Source organism: Quercus suber, unplaced genomic scaffold (genome assembly GCF_002906115.3).
Source record: "Quercus suber isolate HL8 unplaced genomic scaffold, Cork oak 2.0 scaffold_127, whole genome shotgun sequence".
NCBI classification, from domain to species: domain Eukaryota; kingdom Viridiplantae; phylum Streptophyta; class Magnoliopsida; order Fagales; family Fagaceae; genus Quercus; species Quercus suber.
Genome location: NW_027069590.1, coordinates 397,156 through 415,070, shown reverse-complemented (window position 1 = coordinate 415,070; position 17,915 = coordinate 397,156). Strand labels below are relative to the sequence as shown.

Genomic DNA, 17,915 nt, shown 5'->3' with positions numbered 1-17,915 from the left:
TTTTTATCTTAGCTTTTGTTTGGCAAGTTTTTGCCTGAAAGTTTTTAATGAAATCTTTAATATTATCCTAGAAAAATCGTGATTTATTCTTTAAAAAAATTCTAACAATTGATAAGATCATATAAGTCTTATAATATAACCCTTAATTCAAATAATAAAATTATTGGATTGCCACAATAAGTCTGGGCTCAGAGAGAGAGAGACCCCAGTAATCAAAGCTTCAGCTCTAACATATATATAAAAATAAATAAAAAATAAAAAAATCTATTAATTAATATATAAATTGCAGAGGATGTGTGATAAGAGATCGGCGTATAGAGTTTTTACATGATACACATTGCACCAAATAGACAGAACTTTAAGCTATTACTCCAAATTGTCTTGTGAGCCATCAATTGAGTATCCATCACACAGATCATCCCTAAACCTTCAAATAGCCTTGGCTTGAAGTATCCATTTACTTGGATTTACAATTGGCATCTCAACTTGCGGAATCGGTTCTAGTACGAGAAGGGCTAGTGCAATCGATTGATAGCAAGAGTGGGGTGCTCAGAGACAAGTACATCTAGACTAGAAGGGTTTGTAAGTGTATTGTATCGCAACTATCTTTAATAGATTCATTTTCTAGTTTTGAGTCCTAGAGAGTTTTTTTCCCATTACGAGTTTTCCTCTCCATAAATCATCTTGTGTTTGGGTGTGTGTTTATGATTTGCTGTGATTTGTGTTTTTTCCATGTAATAACACATGACAAGCTAAAAGTGAGACAAGGATTTGTATTCTAGAGAGAGAGAGAGAGAGAGAGAGAGAGAGAGGGTTTTTTTGGGGGTAAAATATAAACATGTGTGAGTTTTTTTTTTGGTATAATTTAAACACCGTCTTGAAGTTTGGGCTAATACTAACTACTAACAAAACTTTTCAAAAATATCAAGTTTGTTCCATAAGCATAAATGACACTTAATGCCGTTTGAAAATTCTTTACTTCAAATATTCTACTTCACCACCGCACACTCTTGGTGCGATAGTTGCTCCACAAGTATAAGTGCTTGTGGAGTGTGGGGAACAAGGCATGGGGTTCAAGTTTCAGGAGGAAGTTTTCATACACATATACACTTAGATTAGGCTAGAGTAGAATTTATATTTTTGTATAAAAAATATATATATAAAAAAAAAAAAAACTAAATGTCATTGACCATAATTAAAAAAAAATAAAACAATATATCATCACCATAAATATTAAATGATGAAATTATTAATAACTAATATACTGTGTTGTTCCTTCTCAATATAATATGTAGAAAAAAAAATCACTTTAAAAAGGGTTCTGCAAGTTTAAAAAATTGTTCAATTATATTATCAAAACCCAATTGTAATTAAAAAAAAAAAAATATATCCTGAAACAAGGTTGTAACGTTATCAAAATCCAATTGTAATAATTTTTCTACCAAAAATAAAATAAAATTGCCTAATTAAATCCTCAAACTGGCCCACTACTGAAATTAGGTTCAATGACTGTGTTGGGCCCACCAAGGAGAACCTATCTTACTTGCCACGACACCTTCTCCTATTCGATTTTGACCTCACCTTAACCAGGCCTATATAAATAAAGGCATCACCCCCAAAGTGCTAGCCAACGATACTCTCTCTCTCCCTCTCTACAAACAAAGCCTTCGACTCCACTTTCAACAACCCAATACTACTCTACAACGATGATGATCACCTCGTTTTTCAAAGCCATGACCTCATCATGGGCAGCTCCACCCTTATTGCCACAACCTATCACTACCAGCCACGACGACAACAACAACAACAACCCACTTGCAGAATTCGCTTTTATAGCCCTCATAATAATAATTGGGATTCTCATCAGGTACTTTTGCACCAGGTTCAAGCCCAGCGACGACTCAGACGATAATTCTGAGACCGCTCAGACTCAGGGCCGAGACTACCGACGACACCTATGGCCAAGAAATAATAATAATAGTTCTTCTTCTCAGCCTCAGCGGTCGGTTCATAGAAATCATGGACTCGACCCCGCAATCATTCTTGCTCTGCCCGTCTACTCTTATCATGGAGACAACGCTAAGTACCAGGTTGATTGCGCCATTTGTCTGAGCGAGTTCGAGGAGAACGAGGACGTGAAGGCGATTCCGTTTTGTAAGCACGTGTTTCATCCGAACTGCCTCAACAAGTGGCTTTCGGTGCAGGTGACCTGCCCGGTTTGCCGTGGGGGTGTGAGTACTCGATCGGATGATCAAAGAAGAAGATCGACGTCGCGGAGTCATGACGTGTGTATAGAGATACACGAGAGAGTGTGAGGAGGAACAGGAGTTGTTCAAGCTTATAGTAGTTCGAGTTATGTTGCAAATTAAAGAAGGTCGAGTTTCTGATGAGTGTAAGCTTACACTTATATCACACGTATATAGACAGTATACAGTCATTACTAATCGTTTTCTATTTTACGCTATTTTCACATCCAGTTTGTGCTTTAATTTTACACTACCGATGTAAGATACCAAGATGTACGCAGAAGAATCAAAAGTAACTTGTTATTCACCATGCTATAGGTTTTTTTTTTCTTTTTTTTCTTTTTTTTTTTTTGAGACTTGGAGAGTCAATTAGGTATTTTAGTTGAAAAAGAAAAAATTAATTTGATTTTCTTTGGTTTGGAAGGAAATACCATTCCTTAGTGCGAAAGTAAAGTCTAAATCTTGTTAAAGAAGTAATATATTTCTAGTTTATAAAAGAAAAGATAAATTTTCATTTGGAAGATAACCAAAGAAGAGAGAGCAAAGTATTACCACCTTTGAAAAGATAGCCAAGGAGAGCTATGTGAATAAGAGAAAGAAGAAGAAAAGAAAGAGAGGAGAGAGCAGTGTTACTGCCTTCTAGATAAATAATTAATATATGTGAAATTAAAGAAAAACAAGAAGGTTTTTCTTTAGCTGTGAAACACAAAAGAGTATGTACAAGAGCAAAGAAAAAAAAAGAGATTTTTTTTTTTAGCCGTGAGACATACACAAGAGACATTGTAATTGATTTAATAATAATGAAATTGATTCAAAGTTTGTCCTGTGGTTTTTCTCTTAAAGGAAAAATGATTTTACATGTAAATATTTTGTGTTCTTATGTGTAGTTGCTATTTAAATTTGGTAATATTAGTGACAATATTATTTGAGACCCAACACTTCTTTCTCTTGTGCAATTGGCACTCTAGCTTGTGCGATTATGCTTTCATGCTTCATTAAGAATAAAGCGAGATATATTAGAGGGTTGTATTTGAACATCCAATGGAAGTGCGTCAATTATTTTCATTATTCTGATCTTTTTTATTAGTTAAACAGTTAAACCTATGAATGAGATCATTGCCCACTACAGGGAAAAAATGGCTAAATAGTTTTATTTTTTAAACTATTTTGCTAAATAGTCTCATTTTCAAATTATATAACAAAATACCACCGTTTTGAAACTTAATATTGCTGATATCAAGTTCTCTGTATATTTGTCACTTAAACTTATTTGAAAATTTTACATAGAACTCAATATTACTAATATCAACTTTTAGTTAGAACTCAATATTAGTAATATTTATTGAGTTCCAAAATAATGGTGTTTTGTTACAGAGTTTGAAGAGGAGACTATTTGGGTACATAGTTCAACAATTTAGGCTAAACAACCATTTTTCCCTACTATAGACTATAACGCACCCTACCCCATGGAATCACTCCCTCTCTGAATCTCCCTCTGGGATGACATCATTCAAACTCAGATCAGCAACTAATTAGAGAATCTTCGATGTAGCCAAAGTTTCGAGCTCCAAGACAGTTAGGGGGAGAAGGGTGATTTCAACCGTGTGCCAAGCCCTTCCTTGGCAATCTTGAATAATCACTCTAATCCCTGCCCTATCTTCTATTCTCCACAGTTATATCAATAGTCGATCTCCAGAACAACACTAATCCACCTCCCAAATTTGATCTTGGGGCAATGAATATATTCTCACAGCTTATCTTCCTCCACCTATCTTTTAGACTAGCTTCATTTGCCCATGTTTCGGCTAAAAACACGATAGAGGGATCTTTCGCCCGCACCAAATCTGCAAGTTTATTCTCTGTACATGGGTTCCTAAGCCCACGACAGTCCCACATAAGGCAACTCATGGTGATTGGTGGGGCTGATGCACAGCCTCCATCATTAACTTTGATGAGCTTTCATCAACTTTCATCATTTGGGGTGAGGAGCACGGGTTACCAATGGATATTCTCATAGTAAAAACCTCAGCTGATTTGCACGTGATCAGGGAATTAAAGTGGGCTAGACCAATGGATATTCCCATACGTTGGTCACTTAATGAGGGAATTAAGTTGGCATTAAATTGTGACTCACCAGCCTTTATTTCCGTGATAATGGGATTGCCGTTGCCTTCCTTTATGGCCTGTTTGGATGTTTAAAAAAGGAGGGGGAGTAGAGTAGAGGGAGGGAGAGTAATCTAATTACCTTGTTTGGAAGTTTTTTAAGGAAGGAGGGGGAGGGGTTTGGAGGGGTTTCAACTCCCTCTAGCTCCCCATTTTTAATTCCCCCAAATTGGAGAGATTTGGAGGGAGAGTAGAGTACATAAACTATTAACCAAGTAAATTACTTAATTTACCCTTATTATATTAACAAAATTACACAAGGGGAAGGGCTAATTACTCCCTTCCCCCTTACTAATTTTAAAAACATCCAAACAAGGTGGAGGGGAATCATTTTCCTCTACTCTCCTCCCCACTACTCCCCTCCCCTCTACTCCCCGCTACTCTCCTCCCTCTCTAAACTTCCAAACAAGCCATTAATGTTTCCTTGTCTGGACTAGATATACATGAATTCTGAACCAAGACCAACTGTGAGACTAAGGCACAATTATGATTGTGCATTAAATCCTCCATAAAGCGCGGATCCATCTGAAACTTCTCAGCCACATACCTCTCTCCATCATTAATTCCCACATTTAATTCCATTAAATTGCCGTTATTATTCTTTCCAATCGCTTCGGCTTTCTTCTCAGACATCGCCGTACTTGGTAGTGGTGCGACTGAATCTTCCCTTGCCGCCATGAGCTGCCATCTCTGCTTTCTTCTCCATTGCGTTGCCGCTTTTTTCCTCATAAAACCCCGGCACATAAATCACGTCCTTGATACTTTCCGATGAACCCGCTCCTGGACTGGCCACCACCGGAGCTGGGCATGGACTGACTTCGTTTGCCCCTCTGAAACTGGATTTTCTGCCTTCTACGAAACCTGATTCCCTTGCAGCCGGTTTCCACCTTGCATCACAAAAGGCTTTCCGTGGGAGTGGAAAATCCCTTTCGTAAAAACCGTGTGCACTCATTTCAGGCATAAAACTCATATCCAACTGCATGCCTGAATTCCTCCATATTAGCTGACCTAGGAAGTGTAGTAGACTCCTCTCAAAAGGACAATTATTTCCCCAGCCCCAAAACAAATAAACCCCACAAGCTCCATGGACATGTTTGATATCCATAGAGAGACAAAATAACAAACAAGACAAAACCTAATACAAAACTCTCCTCCCTGTAGAAGGGACAGACATCTTCTACTGTTGAAGAAAAGGAGGAAAAAACCCACTGCTCTACACAACAGAGAGACAATACATGATTCAATTTTGCTCCATCAACCCAATACAGTGATTATCAACTCGTTTTTGAATGCCACGTCATCAACAGCTGCACCTTCAATGCCACCTATCCACAACAACCCATTTTAAAGCTATTCGAATTATGCTTTTGTTGGCTACATGATTGAGCTTCTCTTAATTTGTATTTGCGTAATTTGCTCATAATAGTCTTCATCTGATACTGTGAGATTGTGAGTGAAGGCCAAGACTACCGACTTGGCAGATACAGATTGCCAAGAAACTCTTCTCAGGGCAAGAATAAAAAAATGGACCTCACCATGATTCTTGCTCTTATCGTGGGGATGCGAAGTACTAGATCGACTGCGCGATTTGTCTCAGCGAGTTTGAGGAGAACAAAGCTGTGAAGGTCATTCCATTTATAAGCAGCACCAGTGCCTCAACTGATAGTTTAGCAGAAACAATATGAAATAAAAATTTGTAGTTTCATTTAAAGATCGCTGTATCATAACACTATGAATTTTGAATAGAACGAAATTACGTATCTCTTTTAGCAACTCAAGCCTATTGCCTCCTAAGGTATTCATGTCTCTCTCTATTTTTTTTTTGGGTTTTCAGATGACTTCAGTATTGATGATTTCTTGGAAATCAGTAGGCTGAAAGTCTCGGGCGTTGATGATTTTAAGACTGAGTCATGAAAAAGCAAATACAAAATCAAAGGAGACCGGTGGAGGCCAACCAAGAATCTTCCGATGGTGAAGTCAGTGGGTTTGTAATTCCAAGTAAAAAGGAAGCGTTTTTGAGATTTTTTTTTTTTTTTTTAAATTTTTTGTGGAAAAAATGTCTAGATCCCTTACCTTATCATTGGTGAATGCTTGCATAGCACTCATCTTGGGATAGTTATTTGCTTTGTAACTGCTTCTATTGTTAAGGAATTTCGGAAGGCTCGGAGGTAACTTCCATAACTGCTATGAAAGTTACATTATTTGGGTGTTTTCCATAATTGTCACTAGTGAAAATTATACCCCTTCGTGTTCCGAGCAAAATGAAAAGCTCATCCAAAACTTGTATAGGGAACCTAGAGTGTGGGTAGCTCGTCCAGGCACATTGGACGAATCACCTAAGCTTGGACAAGCACACTATCATGCAGTTCTTCGTTCGCTTCTCTTGCTGTTTCCCTTGGAGACCTCTATGGACGAGTTTGGAGTTAGTGTGTTATAATACACCATCAAGTATCATTTAGTAGTTTTGATTAGACATGGCAAACGGTCGGATCAGATCAATCGGGTTGCGGGTCAAAATGGGTCATTTTAAGCACGTTAGAAAACATATCGGGTCAATTGAGTTGCGGGTCAAGCTGGGTTGGGTTGATCTATATTTTTCACATAAATTTTTTATTTTTTTTTAAAGAAAACAACCTGTGTTTACCATTTGGAAATTCACGCAGCAAATTACCTGATATACAATGTATTATTTTGAATTTCCCACTCATATCAAGAATGAGCCAAGTTTAACAAATTAATACTTGTTCAATAATTTTAAAATTATACAAATCCCAACATTAATAACCAAAACAAAATAGTACGAAGAATAAGTAAAACAAATACACAAATTTCATTTCTATATAATATCAACATCCCAAAATATAAAACAAAATTACAAATGCCTTATTGGATAACTAATTTGACAAAGAATAAAATTATATAAGAAATTTATAATCTTGAAAACTAATTTTATAATCTATTATCAATTGTGGTTAGCACTTTCTTTCAATTTGAGAATATATATTAAAGTTTGACTGTTTACTTATTTATACATGATCTTTTTTATGAATATCATGTCAATGTTAAACAACACACGCTCTAGAAAGTATCATAATTTATTTTTATAATCCATTTATTTTAGACATGAATTGTTAAAAAATTAGGCCTAAACATTCATTATTTATGCTAATTTCATTGATACTTTGGCTTTAGTCTTTTCACACTTATGAGTGTTTCTCATACGTGTTTATAATTTTAAATATATGTTTTTAACTCTATTGTAACTAGATTATCTTGGCATGTACTTGGTTATTTTATATCTAAAAATCTTTACTTATTGCAAAATGCCTCAACCATTCATCTTTCAATTCATTTGCATGCAATTATGTGAAGGTCTCAAATATTTCCTTAAAGTTCACAACATACCATTAAACTAATATTGTCTTAATTTTTTTTTTACCCAAAAAAAAAAGTTTTAAACAAATGGTTTGGATCGCGGGTCGAGTCAGGTTGACTCACAAAAAAACCAGGTTGAGTTATGGGTCAAACTGTTTTTGCTTCGAGTCAAAATATTTGGGTTCGGGTTAGGTATTTTTAGGGCCACGTCAGGAGATTCTAACTCGTTTTGCCATGTCTAGTTTTGATGGCCATCTCCTAATGTGATAATTAAAAATCTTTTTTTTTTCTTAAGAGAGAGAGATTGGACGTGGGATCCTTAGGGATCCTAATCTTCAATTGTAGGATCAATCAACAACTTTTTGAATGTTATTGACTTAGGTTGAAACTCTTTCAAAATTATTCCTAAATTTTATATTTGAACTTCTATAGATTGCAATAATTCCCATCAACACATTGAAATTGACCCCCGAAGATTAGAGAATTACATATAAGGTCTCATTACTTACAATTTTATATCTATGTCCTTCCACCATACTATATTCCCATGAGCCACTAGGACTAGATTAATATCACTATCATGTCCCTAGCTTATGAAAACCTTAATTTCTTGATTTCATAATTTCTATTGAACGCCAAATATCTTTGAAAAATCTCTGGCAAGGCAAAATCCTTACTGGGTGAATTTCAGGTCACTACTCTCAAGAATCCACTAATCAAGAATAAGCATTTACAAGTATAAGGAATCTTTCTACTACCCTAGACTATCCCAAAATACCAACCTATAGTTGAACCTTTACTCCAATTTTCGATTGGACTTGATCTTGTAAAGACTTCTTCCTATTTGCATGGATCCCTATACATGTCTGACTTCCTAACAACTGATTGATTATTGTTGAATACAAAGTTTTTCACTTCAAAGCACGTTGAAGATCTGGAATTACTTGGTTACAAAACTCTAAAGTGCACAAAAGCGCAGTTGCTTCTCACATAGTGTATGAGTTTTCTAATTGAGTCTCTGTGTCTTGATGACTTTAATATAAAACTTTTATATAGTTTAGAGGTTTAGTGAAGGAAACCCTAACAATTGAAGTCATCGTGGGCTTAAATTTAGATTTGAGAATCTAGATTTGTGAAGCTCAATAGATTGAAAGGTGTCAAGCTTAATGTCAAGAATTACTCATTAAGTATCGATAGATGCTAGTGTCAAGACTAGGTACAAGGTTCACTATTTCAGCTTTTTTTCACTTGTTTCTTGGTTCAATCTTCATGTCTTTAATGATACCACTTGTGATGTTTGAGAAACACACTTCTTGATATATTAAATCCATCTTAAATCTACCTAATTACAAGTAAAGTGCATTTTGTCAAAAGATAAACTAATACATAGAAAATATGACCCTAACAAAGGAGAGTTTAAAGGTTAGAAAAGGGGGTCAACTACAAAAATGAAAAATATAATAGGTAAAAATAAATTTTTTTGGAGCGGGGGCCAGGCCCCTTGGCCCCCCTGAGTCTGTCCCTGATAATAAGGTATAGAAGAATCAAAAGTTACTAGTTGTTCACCATACTTGTGGATGATTCAATTTGTAACTTCATAAATATGTTGTCCAGCTAGTCAAGGACCAAACCAAATTGATTGGATCCAATCGACCTGGTGCTTAGTGGGTGCACCTGATGCCCATGGCCAGTCGGATTAGGGTCTTCTACTAATAAAAAAACTAATATTCTGTTCGGTAGTGGGATTAAAACCCGTATAACCAAACCCAATCGAAGGTTTCAGATTTTTTCTTCTAAATTATTATTTTTGGTTCTTTCTAGGAGAAAATGTGGAGATTGAAGCGATAAGACTAAAGTACTGACTTATTAAGACTTACACGCTGACTAAAACGTACAAGTAAATCAAAATCAAATCAGAACGGTTAAATTTCAAATCAAAATAGAGTTTCAAACGTCTTCCACAGTTCCACTTCATAAGACCACATATTTTTAGACTTAGCCACAATCCTCATCTCATTGTCTCAGAACCTCAGTCTCAATTCTCTCTAGTCTCTCTAGTCTCCTTTCTCCACTCCACACTCTCCATTCTCCTTCCTAACCCTAGTTGTTGTTGTCGCCACCTCATCACCATACCATGACACCGCTGCTTCCTCGCCTCACTTTCTTTCCACCATGGGTTAAGTCTTCTTAGCCTCTTGGTCTCAGCTTCTCAGTCTCAGGTATATCTAATGCCTTGAAAGCTTTAGCAATAAACACACTCTCTCAAAATAACCTCTCTTAAGTCATAAAAAATTGATGCTCATAAGTTTCAATAGTAAGCATACTCTCTCAAAATATGGTTGAAGTATGTGGTATTTTTTCGCTCCTATAACAAGGATATCATATCCAATCATGATTGGTTTTCCTTCAACTTTATTGAGGTTTTCACTAGTAAAACATCATGTGATAAAGTTGAAAACTTTTGTGGAAGCAATATAAAACCAAAAGAATTATATTTTCATTTAAAGATCGTTGTACCACACAACCATGGATTCTAAATAGAACAAATTGCGTATCTCTCTTAGCGACCCAAGCATGTTGCCTCCCAAGGTATTCATGTCTCCCTCTCTATTTCTTTTGAGTTTTAAGAAAACTGCAGTATCATTCAGTAATTCTGATGGCCAACGACTAATATGATATTTTAAAAATCTTATTTATATTTAAGACTTCTAAAACCCTAGAGAGAGATTGGACATGGGATCCTTAGGGATCCTAATCTTCAGCCGTAGGATTCATCAATAACTTTTTTTGAACGTTATTGACTTATCTTAAAACTTTTTCCAAAATTATTCCTTAATTTTCTCAATCATATCAGGAAAATATTTGAACTTCTACGGATTGCAATAATGTCCATCAACACATTGCAATTGACCCCTGAAGATTAGAAAATTACAAATGAGGTCTCATTACTTACAATTTTATATCTATGTCCTTCCACCATACTATATTCCCACAAGCTACTAGGACTGGATTAATATCACTGTCATGTCCCTAGCTTATGTAACCCTTAATTTCTTGATTTCATAATTTCTATTGGACTCCAAAATATTTTTGAAAAAACTCTTTAAATATATATATACAATATTATATATATGAAAAACATTTTCGAAAAATGTCACCAGCTGGTTTTGTTTTGAGTCCAACTTCAATATAAAAATCAACTGAATATACTATCTTCTTTAGAGACTAGTGGATTCATTGTTGAGCATTTATATATTTTACTCATTACACACATAACCCAACATGTCTGTATATAGCCTTTAAAAATTGGCATCAACAATTGACATTGTCAAAGTTATGTGCATAATAAATAAGTATACACAAACACCTCATGTTTAAGGACAATAGAAAAATTGTGATAGAACAATCTTTTAATTAACAGTGATCGCTCCATAAGGTGTTCTTCATTAGATCCAATTCAGTGTATGTACTTGTTACATTACACCCACTTGTCTGCTTCAAGTCACTACCTCAATGATGGAGTAAATCATCCTATCATATAGCAGCACAACAAGTGTAGGCTTCAATGGTAATATTCTATTAATATCTACAGCCTAGAACAATATAACAATCTATGAAAAATCATTACTCCCTGTCTTTGGTTCCTTAACCATTAACATGATTTTTCTACAGAGGTGACATCACATGCCACATTTAAACAATGAAATATACCTATAAAAATTATGAACGTGAAAATAAAATTTTATTATCAAATAAAAATGCATAGTATTGTTTTTTAGGGCACATAATTCTAACAAAAGTACCTATTTCTTGTACTCAAATGCTTAGACTTATATAATTTAAATATACACACAAGATGCAAATACTTTCATACCTACTGCCATTAAAATAATAATTATTCTCATTTTAGAATCCAATTTTTAAAGTGCTTTTATTTATTTATTTAAATTTTGTGATTCAAATTGTAGAATTTAAATGGCATGGAAATTGGATAAATTTTATATTGGAAAAGCAATCTGTTAGAAGAATGATGAAAATGTTTTGGGGGAAGTCTGCCTCCAAGGATGGCTTTCAATTAAACATTGTCAACATGTTGTTTTATAATGCATTTGCAGCCTAGCGATTATCCTAATTTAGTACTCTTTTGCTTATAGAAATCGATCAACAAAATTATATTTTTGATCCAAAGATAAAATACATGTAAAAAAAAAAAAAAAGGACAAGAGTACAAAATGATCTAAGAAGAATGAAACGCAATGGGTGGAGGTGGTTTTTTTTGCAGCTGGCAACCTGTACATAGAGGTTGAACCCTAGAGCAATGGAGAGAGAAAGAGAGACAGAGAGACAGAGAGATACTGTAGTGAAGGAGAATACATATACTTTTTTTTAGGTTTAGAGATAAGTATGGAATAACATAAATAAGGGATAATAAATGAGATTAATAAGAATATTAGCATTAATGAGCATCTTTTTTTAACCGTTGGATTTAATTTAATCCAATAGTTTAGAAAATGTGTAACTCTTTACACCAAGTATAACTTGAACCCATCTCATAGTAAAATAGATGTTCATATGTTAAATATTTACCATAACTTTGTGTTTGATTAACTACCAAAATTCTTATACGAATGATATTAACTTTGTATGACATACATTTTATATATATATATATATATATATATATAATTTCATACTTCTTCAAATATAAATTTTTCTTAATTTTCTCATAAATAATAATAAACAAAATAGTTGAAATGTTACAATGTATCAATGGAAAAATGAAATACAAAACAAATACCAATTTAGAAACACTAAATTTATATATATATATATATATGAAACTAAACATATATATATATATATATATATATATAAAACTAATAGTTATGAATATACTAACTAATGGAAGCAAAACAAGTGAAAATTAAAAATAAAAATAAAGTTATGGTACATATTAAGTACATTAGAATTCTCATCAAAATTTGGAAAAACAATAAGATGTCAAGAGAGAGAGAGAGAGAGAGAGAGAGAGATTTATTGGTAATAAAGTGTAGATGGGAAAGGAAAAAAAAAAATCAAACTCAACTTGTAACTGTTAATTAGAAGACAAAGAGCCTGACGGAGGAGTAAAGAATAAAATAGAGAAAACCTTACAAAGGACATCAAAAACTTTATTTTACTTTTATTTTGGTCGATTTTTTTTTTTTTTATTGTTCTTGCATCTCTACTTTAGTTTGATGAATTTTTGTATTCTTCAGAATTCTACTTTGGGTTGATACAATTTTTTTTTCTTTTTTTTTTTAAGCCTATTTTTGTGTTTTAAGTTGTTATCTTTTTATTATCTTTGATTGCTAAATGTTATTCTATTACATTATAAATAAGTATATAGAATATAATGTTATTCTATTACATAGCATAGCTAAAATATTTAGTGTTTATTGCTATACATTTCATTTTTACTATTTTTCTTTTCATCTTATTTTATTCAAAATTTAAATTCAGCCACATCTCCATATTATTAAATTATTTATATTTTATATCATTTTTTATTTAAAAAATTAAAAATATAATATTTTACTTAAATTCAAAAAATAAATAAATTTCTTATAAATTCTTCCCATAAAACGTTACAATGCATGAATAGAAAGATAGAATACAAAACACATGCTATTTTAGAAACAATAAATTTATAATAATAGATAATAATAATATCAAACTAGACATATCATAAAACAAACTAATAGTTATGGATATACAACTTCATGGCAGCAAAATGGAATAAAATAAAAAATAAATGTTACAATGCATATTTAGTACATTAGAATTATTATCAAATTTGAGAAAACAATTGGATGTTAACAAAGAGGGAGAGAGAGATTAGTAAAAAAATCAAACATCAATTAAATAAACTAATTAGTAACTGTAGGGTCAGTTTTCTTGTAGCCTAAGCCCAAAAGAAATCGATTATAAGCCCAACGAACCCCGAACAATAAATTTGTAGAGAGTGGGTTGAAGGTTTAGGCGTCGACCGGCGTCTTAGAGGCCTGAATCATCTTTTACTTTTATTGAAGAAACCCTTGGAACGATTTACAACTAGGAGATGCTCCTCGGCCCATGGCCGAGGAGGCTTTTTTCTCCAAAAACCCCAAAAGCCCTCTCTCCTGCATTTTGCTTGTTTCTCTTATATACTACTCTCTTCTCTTCCTGTTGATAGTTCATTGGCCTCTCCTCTGGCCGCCTGTCCCATCAGAGGTCGTATCTGTGCTCAAGTGGTTCACCTTGATCGATGTAGCCCTGCACGGGGGTTGCGTCCCCATTAATGCGGCCAGAAGGGTTAGGTGAACGTATTAAGTGCTGAAGTGACAACTGGCTCTAGGTCTGTCCCCCCTCCCCTATAGTTATCCTTAGTATGCCGAGGACGAGGGGATCCTCAGCGCGGATCCAAAGAAGGGTTTGCTCCCCAAATTGGCCTTGGGTAGTCATCCCTCCTCGGACTGGGCCATTTGGGCCTGGCTTGGAGTGGACCGTAGCTGTACGATTTCCTGGCCCACAATAGCCTCTCAAAATCTTGCTGCACGCATCCTTGGGCGGGGAAGAGGATTTTGACATCCTCGGCCTCATCCCCCCCACCCCTCGTTAGTGCTAGGGCCCATTCACCTGCCAAGGGCACGTCGCTGACACTTCGGAGCACGTAACGTGTCCATCATTAAATCCAGGCGGCTCTGTGCTCCCCACGTCCAAGGAGGAGTTATCCATCCAATGGTGGAGATTCGTCTGGCATTTATGAGCGGGAAAATTTGCATGGCTCCACGATCTAGGGTATAAATACCCGTACGAACCGCTTCTTCCTATTCCTCATTTGTAATCGAGGATATTCATGCGCCCTTCCCGAGTTTAGACACCCCTTTACTCGCACCTCCAGCACAAAAGCCTGTCCGAGGAGCCCTTTCTCTTTCCTGTAAGTCGCTCTCTCTTTGGCCCCTCTTTCTCGTTACCCTTTTTTCTGCTTCGCCTGTTCTTTCTTAGTTCTTTTAGGCGTCTACTGGGATGGGTAGGTTTAAAAAATACGTCGATACTGAGGAGGCGATGGAGAAATTCATCACCGACTATAAATTCCCGGCAATGTGAATCTGAGACATTGTGAGGATGGGGAGTGGCGCATATACAGGCAGGAGGGCGAGGTGGTAATTCCCGTAGTCGCCTTCCTTGAAGGGGGATGACGATCCCCATGGGGCCAGTGATGAGGGATTACCTCATGCACTTTCGATTGGCTCCCACCCAGTGTGGGATAAATGTCTTTAGGATTCTGGGCTGTGTGGACGCTCTGAACGAGAAGATGGGGCTGAGGCTGACCCACCATGATGTGAACTGGTGCTACAATCTTCAGCTTCTTAAGGGCCATTCGTATTACCTGAAAACGAGGGACGACAGGGTGCGGCTCATTCAGTGCCTCCCCGAGTCCAGTAAGGGTTCTATGAGGATTTCCTCATTGTGTCAGGGGAGTGGCATGATGGCCTTCATTGCCCAACAACAGAGGGCACACCAGGTGGGGCAGTGGGGGACAGATAGGGTTTCAAGCTCTCGTCACTTTTCTTCACCCCCCTTTCTTTTTTACTAACGTCCTGGTACTTTCCGTTTGCAGACCCGCACGCCTTCCAGCGTCACTTCCATCTGATCAACCGGGCAGACTTGCAAAAGTTGTTGAGGGCGCCGGTGTACATAAACGAGGATGACAACCAGGTTAGGGCCGCCCACATAATTTTGGGTTATAAACCTACCAGAAATCGTTCCGGTTCCGAAGCACGTCATCCTCGCCAACGATCCTCGGCTCCAGAGGATTACTGTGACCGAGGACGGATTTTCATTCCCCGAGGGGCCCTCCGACCAGGAAACTGTTACATTAGCCGTCCCCTCCTCTTCTCAACTATTTGCCGAGGCTGCCGAGGGAGCTCCAGAGGGGGAAGGGGACGCGTTTGAAGTTTTTGCTCATCCTGATCAGTCCGAGGATCCTCCCGGGACTTGGGTGATCCCAATTTGAGCGAAGCAGATCTCCTTGTTTCAGAAACCCCTCCTCGACCGTCAATGGGTTACAAGAGGAAATCCACCACCAAGTTGTTGGACCTGTTTGAGGGCCAGCCAGGGGAGTCCCAACAGAAAACTCCTACTCCTCCTTCAAAGGCTAAGTCGACTTCCGCTCGGCAGAAGCTTCCTCCTTCTCCTTCTCAGACGCGCTCGCCCTCTGGGTCCGTGCCTGCTGGTCCTAAAAAGAAGAAAGACAAAGGTAAAAGGATCGTGGGGGATAGGACGGTGTCCTCATAGGAGGAGGAGACTGCTCTGCGGCCATCCAAGCAGCTTAAGATAGGCGGAAGGAGTCCGGATAGGCAGGTCGCCGACACCACCTCGTCCGGGGCTGACGCCTGGCTCCTAGCCCCGATGCTCCGCGGGGAGCCATTGAGGGATAACGCCTCTCTTAGGGATTTCAACGAGGGCGAGGGTACGCGCGTGGCAGACGCATTGGAGAGGAGCTTGCTACTCCCAACGGACATGGGTGAACTTGACTCATTGATGAGGGAGCAGGTCTTCCTCAGCCTTAAGCGATATGTGGGGATGGTAAGGGCTATAACCTCAACTCTTTTCCCACTCTTTTCTTTTATGGGGCTCATCGTACATTGGTATTTTGACAGGCCGTCCAAGCTATCTTTGCGTTGGAGGGGGCGGCAAACGACCAGAAGGAGGTCCTTAAAAAGGAGCGCGACTGGCGATACCAAGCCACCAATACTCTGAAAATTCTGAAGCTGACCTCGTCAAGGCTCGACAGGCTCTNTTTTCCATTGATACATTGTAACATTTCATGGGAATACTTTATAAGAACAATTTTTATTTATTGAATTTAAATAAAATATTATATGTTTAATTTAAAAAAAAAATGAGACAAAATATAAATAATTTAATAATATGGAGGATGTTGCTAAATTTAAATGTTGAATAAAATAAGAAGAGAAGAAAAATAGTAAAAATGAAATGTATAGCAATGAACACCGAATTATTTTAGTTATGCTTTGCAATAAAATAACATTATATTTTTATATGCTATCTTTATAATGCAATAGTATAACATTTGACAATCAATGAGAATAAAAAAGATAACAACATAAAACACAAAACACAAAACTAAATTGTATCAATCCAAAGGAGAGTTCTTAAGAATACAAAAGTTTATCAACCTAAAGTAGAGATGCAAGGAAAATAAATAAATAAATATACCAAAAATTGAAGAAAAATAAAGAGAGAGAGAGAGAGAGAGAGAACCTTTTGTGTGTGGAAAAATAGAAAATTATGCATGGAATGAGAGAGGGAACGACAACTTTATAGTATGAGGATAAGAATAAGAAGAGTAAAAATTAAAGGAAGATAAAATGATAGAATAATAATGATATTAAGGTAGAGAGTAGTGGAGATATAAAAAGTTAAAATGAAATGAAAAAGGTTGAAGAAAGATAAGGTAGAAAGTAGTGGGGATGTGAAAAGTTAAAATAGAATTGAAAATTTAATAATAAATAAGAATAGTTAAAAATAAGATAAATATGATATTTTGATTGTAATATAACAGAGTTTTTAATTAACTTTAAATGTTAAAAAATTGTATAAAAAATTAGGAAGAAAAAATGATAATGACATGGATGCTGATGTGGCTTAACTGGAGCATAGCAATAATAAATACTACGCTTCAATTTTTATATATAATATATATAGAATAGATGAGTTTGAAATTTCATTGAAAAAATATTAATTTTATTAATGGATTGATAATGTGGCAAAATCATAACCTTTTTAAAACTTTTATTTCAAAAGAATTGTGAAAATGTAGAGAGCTCTACTAAGTAGAATACCTTTGAGGACAACTCTAGATAATCTTGATGGTTTAGTCAGAGTAAAGCCAAATCAGCACCCCAAAACTCTAGTTCAAGTTGTAAAATGTACTCCTTCCTTGTGGGGTTGTTTGGGGGCACTCTAAAGATGTGTAAACATGTGGGACCCTAACCTAGTGAGCCTATATGTTGACTTGGAAAGATCTGGATGAAGACGAGGCAAGAAGAGAGCACCGGATTCAATTTAATTTAATGTATATTC

General features: G+C 36.1%; 1 protein-coding gene across 1 annotated transcript; it reads left to right on the top strand.

The window, feature by feature from the left end:
- The first annotated feature begins 1,706 nt into the window (after positions 1–1,706).
- LOC112008485 (RING-H2 finger protein ATL57) lies at positions 1,707–4,263 on the top strand. Its single transcript, XM_024040811.2, has 2 exons — positions 1,707–2,229; positions 3,920–4,263. The coding sequence occupies exons 1-2, from the start codon at positions 1,707–1,709 to the stop codon at positions 4,261–4,263; spliced, it is 867 nt and encodes a 288-aa protein (XP_023896579.2).
- The last annotated feature ends 13,652 nt before the right edge of the window (positions 4,264–17,915 follow it).